General features: G+C 30.7%; 1 protein-coding gene across 1 annotated transcript; it reads left to right on the forward strand.

Moving 5' to 3' along the window:
- The first annotated feature begins 4,619 nt into the window (after nt 1-4,619).
- On the forward strand, nt 4,620-7,630 carry LOC100164415 (ras-related protein Rab-2A). Its single transcript, XM_008185713.3, has 6 exons — nt 4,620-4,784; nt 5,019-5,166; nt 5,240-5,311; nt 5,377-5,620; nt 5,679-5,859; nt 5,942-7,630. Exons 2-6 carry the CDS (start codon nt 5,121-5,123, stop codon nt 6,032-6,034), a joined length of 636 nt encoding a protein of 211 aa, XP_008183935.1. The 5' UTR covers nt 4,620-4,784; nt 5,019-5,120; the 3' UTR covers nt 6,035-7,630.
- The last annotated feature ends 365 nt before the right edge of the window (nt 7,631-7,995 follow it).

Below are 7,995 nucleotides of genomic sequence, written 5' to 3' on the forward strand. Positions count from 1 at the left end.
TTTTGACTTTAAATGCTAATACAAAAAAACTGTGACATAAAGATTTTTAGTATTTTTCAAATGTCATTGTAACAATATAGTAGGAGCCTTGTATTAAATTTTCAAGTATTTTTACTCAGCAAATAAAGTTTTATTGACATTCATAGAAAAAAAAACTAATTAAATTGGAAACTGAAATTGTCCGTAAACAGCTCAAAACAAATCAAAATATTTCTAAAATTTTATCATGTATAGAAAATGGAAATATAAACAACCAGTGAAAATTTCATGTATCTACAGTCATTCGTTTTAAAGTTACACCAAAAACCAAAATCAATTTTCTCGAAATCAGATTTTGCGTAAAAATTCCCGTTTTTCCTTAATTTTTCTTATGTTTTTCACGGCGCTTTTGAAAACTATTGGAATAATTTTACTTTTGACCCCCCAAAGTACCAACTAGATTCACTTTCCTATCAGAAAAGGTACTGTTGAAGAAAATCCAAGCACTTGTACTGTCCTAAAAGTGATGACAGACACAAAAAAAAAAAATAAAAAAAAAAAAAAACACACATCATTGTAAAATCAATACGTTCATCGTTCCACTCAGAATCTAAAAATGGTAATTTTTGCCAACTTTTTTCTACTTTTTCAATTTAATAAAAATAATTAGCGCATTTCTAGTTCAACTGTTTATGTCGGAGTGTTGATACTTGATAGGACAATTAAATAGCTTTAAAATAAAAATAATATTACATCAAAATGTTGAAAACTTTTTAAGATACATAAACAAATGCTTGATATGTATGATTTTGATAAAAATAAGTTAATTTCCCATAACTTAAAAAATAAAAAAGTTAGACCCAATCTTTAAAGGGTATTTCTTCATCATTTTTGGTATACTTCATATGACGTCGGCTGGTCACATTATATACATTAATATTTTTTTTTTCGTACAAGGGCCTCATTTAAAACTTTGGCCCTTGGGCCTCAAAATGTCTTAATCCGGGCTTGGATCTGTAGACGTATGGTCGTATATGAGTGGAGGAGGCTAGAGCGATTGGGAGGGGGATGGATATGTCTGATTTTCGTCGGAAAGATGATTTTGATGAAAAGGATGTTAGCAAGTTAATCTTGGTCTTGATTTTTCTGTCAACGAGTGCAGGTCTTAATTAATTATTGTTTGAAATAGTTTCTTTTGTAGTGCTGCACACTTTACAGAAACCTTAGATGTTAACACATTTGTGTTAACACGTTTGTTGGAGGAGTTTTTTAAAATGTACTTAAACTGTGTAAAGATCATAGGCAAGCCGGATTAAGGGGTGGTATGGCCCCGGGCCCACAGGCCACAACGGATATCCAACAATAGTGGGCCCCTAGGGGATAGTACTTTTTTTTATTAAATTAGAAATATTTGAATGAAATATATTAAAGTTTCCTATAGGCTAATATTGCTATAATAAATTTTACCATAATATAACGATAATGGATAATTATGTTATTATTATGCTATCGTAATATCGAAAATGTCGTCTATTTTAAGCAGGAAAATAATTGGCAAGGAAATGGGATTTATATGAATACCTGAGTAAGGAGTATGGTGAATACCGTCGATTACGAAATTACGGCGAATTATGATTGAATCATTATTACTAGGTAGCTGGTATATAGATTTGGCTATAAAACCGTTTTTCATCATAATAATTTATTTTAACTTCTTCATAATAATATTTACATTTAAATAAACATTTAAAGTTGATGCCTACTCTCTATATTCAATCGCTTGTAAGAATAAGAGTAGGGAGTCTGTTACAATATTAATTAATTTATTATACACAATTTTACAGTACCTACATAATATTGATAAAAATGAAAACAAAATAATATAATTTTTGATGTTAACTTTTGAATATTACCTAGAATAATGAACGGATTCATACATAATATTTATTATTTATTCTGTATATATATTATGTTCATTGTTCAAACAATTACATTTTATAAAAAAAGTATTTAAATAATGAAAATAGTGAAATATAATATACCTGTAGAGTAAAAAGAATTGTATACCTGAAATATATTTATTTGTGGGTCCCAATATTTTGATTATGTTTATGCCTTATGGGCCCCAAAATTATCTTAATCAGGGCTTGGTTATAGGTATCTAAGTATCTTATCGTTTAGTCTGAAAATTGGATCCACAGGTGCTATTCATTTATTGAGTCTGAATTTTTTCTCGATTAACTAGCTTTATTAAAAACATTATTATTCAAATAATTTGAAAATTTCGTTATTCAATTAAAAAATTATTTGAAATATTCGAAAATATTATTATTTGAATAAAAATGTATTCGAATCACTTTTTGATAATCATTTGAATAAAAATGTATTCGAATAATTTCAAAATAATATCATTCAAATAATTTGGGATCATAATTATTCGAATAATTTGCATACACAATTATACCAGTCCAAAATATTTAAATATGTATACTATTATAGAATGATTACATATACTATTATGTCTACGTGTATTTTGTTTAATATGTACCCTCAGTAGTAACTATTTATCAATAATGAAGACGTTATTATTGTACCTATATACCTAGTATATAGTATTAAGTAAATAGTCGAGTTTCAGTTTTATTTACTAATATTTATGATTGTTGTAATTGCCACGAAATATGATCATTAAATATTATTCACATATTAATATTATTAAATAATTATTAAAATATGATTAAAAAAAAAATATATAATTCTTTACTTTATACTGTAGATATATACTTGTTTTATACATAATATTTTTGCATTTTTCCGAATAAAATAAGATTTACAATCGTGTGAATCGTGTAACTTAAATAATACAAATACAATAGTACAAAATCATCTATTGTTTATAATATTTTAATAATTACCAACCATAATAAAATAAACGAAAATTATTCGAATACCTACTTATGTTTGAAATTTAGGCAAATTATTTTTTATTCGAATAAATTGTTATCTAAATAATCACCTAAGTACAAATTCATTCGAAATACGCCTTACTCTGCTGTCACGCAATAGGTCCAGAATAATTCGTCTTTTATTGTTATCGTGTGTAAATTTAAATAATATTATTATTATCGGTAGGACGGCACCGTAGATAATATCTATACTAGTATTTATAATTAATAGTTAAAGGCTCGTTTACACGGTGGCAGTTCCTTGACAATTACTGTCGTGACTGTGACTACTGACTGTCGAATACTCGAATATTACCATAGAACAATACTGTCGCCGTGTAAACGGGCCTTTAAAATATATTATCATCGTCATCATGTCAACATATTTTAGTGTCCAGTGCTAACGCATACGCATTACGCAAGTATGCAACTGGTGCGACGAATGTCACCAGGGTGGTGCAACTTATAGGAGCGTTTTGTACCATGTAGTTCTATTGTACAACCGCTGTTAGCGCTGCATGTGGTCGTTGCTGGGCGGCATAGACCAGCTGCTTCAGCGTTCGTCGATGAGTCTCCATAACGTGTCTATGTTTACGAGTTTACGACTCGTAGGTTACGAGCCTACATGGCTACATGTGTGTACGTACTACGTAGCACGAATTAAGATATACCTTAATATATATATATATCTTAATTCGTGGTACGTAGACCATTACTTTATGGCGTAAACGCACCTCGTATGCACAGACGATGGACGTACACATGGACATGGTTTAAACATAGAATATTCTATCGTTAATATATTATCTAGTATAATGTAGTATAATCTATGGTAATAACTAATATTATAGGCGCTAATAGCGTTTGAGATTTGTGGGGCTAATAGGGCCTTACTTTGATAATATTGAATAAGTTTAAAACAAAATGTAGGAAATGTTTGGGAAGGCTATGAGGAAGGACATTTTTGGGGGGGCTTAGCCCCTAAAGCCCCCCCTATTTGCGCCTATGAGTAATATTCTATGGTTTAAATATGGTCATTGGCCATGGACGTACATACAATATACATGTTCATTTCATTTGCACGCCGTACTACTAGCAGTTAGGACACGCGTAACATCATAAATATTCACATTTAGATAATATTTCATGACCAAATGATAACAGACGTGCGACACTGCGATGTGTGTCAGTGACAACAGCGTGCAGCCCCCACACCTAGCAAGTAGCGCGGCTGCATACAATTCATGTACCCGGCGGCCGACGTTTATAATATTATTATCGTTGAGCGGTAGATTTTAGTCGACTCTGGCGGTGGTCTGCGTATGCGCTATTCACACTATTTTACTACTTTACTTATCTACGAATGTCACGTACTGACTAGTGACTACTGACGTATGCAAACGCGGTCGGACAAGCGAAATGACGACGTGACTACGGACTGCCGACTGGTGACTGGCACTTAGGTCAGAAGTACAATTACTACCACGGTAATATCACGTGGGTAATGGTAGACGGGGAGGGGTTATTACGACGTCCGAATGGTATTTGTACGACGAACGAATCCTTCCCCTGCCGAGTGTGCCGACCAACCGACGCGGACCATTTTATTCAATACCTTTATCATATTATCGCCGAAGACAAAACATATTATTTGATATATTAAATTATATATATGTATATTTCATTATTCAATAATATTCGTTTTCTTGTTCGCTCACTCATTCTCTGAATCATATGTCGTGATAAAGATTAAAGACGCAATTTATTAGTATTTATAGTTATTACGAAAACAGAAAAGTTACGGTCAGTGTGGGGACAGGCGACTACCGACTGTGTAGAGATTAGTGAGAGAAGTACAAGGTACTTTACCTACAGTGAATATTATTATCATTATCATTATTATTATTATTATTATGCGTATTCGTTACGTTTACTTACAATAACAATACAACTACAGTATAAAATGAATCGTATGGCTTTGTGATCAACATCAATTACGTTTTACGAATTTTATCTTACACAAACACACACTTGCGCGTGCAACAGTCTTACGCGATTCCTAATAGCTTTGTTGTCTTATTGTCTATAACATAGGTAGTCGTCGTCTTAATTTTTAATTCGATCACAAGTGTGTCCAGGTCATTCAGTGTTTCCAGTTCGCGGTTTCTTGATAGTCCATTGCCACTAAGCATCACCATGTCTTACGCGTACCTGTTTAAATACATCATAATCGGAGACACAGGTTAGTGGATATTTGTTGACTGGTATGGCTAACCCTTCAGCCACGTATAATCGTAAACTGGCATATGTTACAGGAGTGGGCAAATCGTGTCTCCTGTTGCAGTTCACTGACAAGAGATTTCAGCCCGTCCACGATCTGACCATCGGTTACATACATTTTTATCAATAACAATAATCATAATCATAGATTTTTAACGCAAATTAATTCCAGGCGTCGAATTTGGTGCACGTTTGGTGACCATCGAGACAAAACCCATAAAGTTGCAAATATGGGACACCGCTGGCCAAGAAGCTTTCCGATCTATCACACGGTCTTATTATCGTGGTGCAGCTGGTGCATTATTAGTGTATGACATCACTCGTCGAGACACTTTCAATCATTTGACAACGTGGTTAGAAGACGCTAGACAACATTCCAATTCCAACATGGTCATTATGCTAATTGGCAACAAAAGGTAATATTTTAAACGGCAACATTTTAGTCAATTTGGATTAATTGACCAATGTGCTTAGTGATTTGGAAGCGAAACGGGAAGTCAAGAAAGAAGAAGGTGAAGCATTTGCTCGAGAGCATGGATTGGTATTTATGGAAACATCTGCTAAAACTTCTGATAATGTAGAAGAAGCCTTTATAAACACTGCTAAAGAAATATATGAAAAAATTCAAGAGGGAGTATTCGATATCAATAACGAGGTCAGTTTTATTTTAATTGAGTTATTTGAGAATTATCTATTAATTGAAAAATATTATACTGTCACATTCTATTTACTTTTAGGCAAATGGTATTAAAATTGGACCACAACATTCAACTGGTAACAACAGTATACCTGGCGGAAACAATCGATCCAATGGCAATGGTTGTTGTTAACTAGTTTTGAAGGTCAACTAAATAATATTAAATTTGCAATTTTGATATTATTGCTTTCCACGTGGGTTATACTTCTTTTTTTTTGAGTGAATTGTATTCAATATTTATTAATAGACCAAGCTCTATACCATTGAAATTAGTGTTGCGAATATATCTATTTATATAATTAAATTACTTATTGGTACTTATATATGATGATGGTTTGGTTGTAAAAATATTTTAAGTCATAAACGTATAACCCATAAATAATTAAAAAAAATATTCTTATACACTTTACTTCTATAGTTCTATATTATCTTATTTAATTTTACGTTTACCCTTAGCTTAGGAACTTAATTTATTTATTTCTAAAAGTTTTATTTGTTAGAATATAACTGTTTTGCTATATTTATATTATCTTATACACGCGATCAGTATTCAAAGTTTAAAAGTGTACACTTAATGTATTTTACTAAAATAACTATGTTTTTAAACTCAGATAATTAACATAACGTAAAAAATTGAAAAATTGTTATTTAAAATATGAAAATTAATTTTTTATAATAGTTATAATTACATGTTGTATTTACTTTAATTTAACTTTTGATACTGAACGCATAATTATCACTATGGTTTTTAACTTTTATGTTTATAAAACTTATGATTTTATAATCACTTTTTGTGTAAATACTAAATAATGTATTGTTAATCATTTAATGCCCTTAGATCTTATAATTTAATATGCCTCATTATATTAATTTGATTGATGTACAAGTTAGTCACAATAAATGTTTAATCTCTGATATATTTTGAAAAACTATTTTTAAGGTAATTAAAATAGCTATTAAGAATTAAGATACTCATGAAATATTTATTCCCTTGTTTATATGCTATTCAATTTGTTAAAATTTGATTTTCAAATAAATAATGCTAGTATTTTAATGTTTGATACTCGAGGCATTTAAATGAACATATCCAACCCACATCTCGTAGCTCATTCATTATGTATTAAAATATACGAACTAGCTTAAAAGGAAGCTATCCTTTGTACGCATAGTCTCCATCTTACAAAAGTGTAATACAAATTTGAGTTCAACAGTAACAATTTTATGTTAGCTTAAATATAAGAATGAATATTTTAGTTTTCAAGCAAAATATGAGTGTGAAATATTGCAAATTCAAAATGCTCCTTTACATACAAAAAAGTCTTAAGCAAAGGTATTGTTCTTACCTTTAAATTTGATATTCACTTAAATATTTAATCCAACAACAGAAAATTGGTTCTGCTGAACTTAAAATTGATATGTTTATAACACGGAGACAACACATTAAAATATCAATTGTTGTCCTTAGGATCTATTAGCACTATTGAATGTCAAATATACGTTTGAAATACAGTGAAACCTCCCTTAACGGACACCTCTAAATAGCGGACACCTCTAAATAGCGGACGTTTTTTCGAGGACGGGAACATTTTCACTATTTATGTATAGGAAAACCTCTAAATACAGGACACTCTAAATAACGGACACTTTTATGACGTTAATATTAGTTATTTTTATCTTAAATTAAGAATTATTTTGGAATACTTGAATAAAAACCTGAATTGTTAAGTTATCTTATGTGTACATTATTATACTGTATATGAAAATCTTATCTTATCCGTTCAGTCATTGAAATATTATCGCGTCAACGAAGTATTATAACTAATGCATTGTCCTATGTGCGTTTAGTTGTGTTTGTGATGCCAACGTTTATTGTAGTGCGAATTTATTATACGTATTGTTTATACGAACTTTATTGCGCTATGGCTAGCAAAAGAAAACGATTAACTTTAAAAGAAAAAATAGACATTCTGGAATTTCGAACATCAAATACAATGGGCGTTCGTGCATTAGCAGACAAATTTAGTGTTAGTAAAACACAAATTGCTGATATTATAGCAAATAAAGACGCTCTTTACAAAATTTGGGCTGAAAATG

This window comes from Acyrthosiphon pisum, chromosome A2 (assembly GCF_005508785.2).
Source record: "Acyrthosiphon pisum isolate AL4f chromosome A2, pea_aphid_22Mar2018_4r6ur, whole genome shotgun sequence".
Taxonomy (NCBI): domain Eukaryota; kingdom Metazoa; phylum Arthropoda; class Insecta; order Hemiptera; family Aphididae; genus Acyrthosiphon; species Acyrthosiphon pisum.

Coding starts and splice junctions, on each gene's coding strand:
- LOC100164415 (XM_008185713.3), top strand. CDS start 5,121: ATGTCTTACGCGTACCTGTTTAAATACATCATAATCGGAGACACAG. Junction 5,167..5,239: donor CATCATAATCGGAGACACAG/GTTAGTGGATAT, acceptor CATATGTTACAG/GAGTGGGCAAATCGTGTCTC. Junction 5,860..5,941: donor TATTCGATATCAATAACGAG/GTCAGTTTTATT, acceptor ATTTACTTTTAG/GCAAATGGTATTAAAATTGG.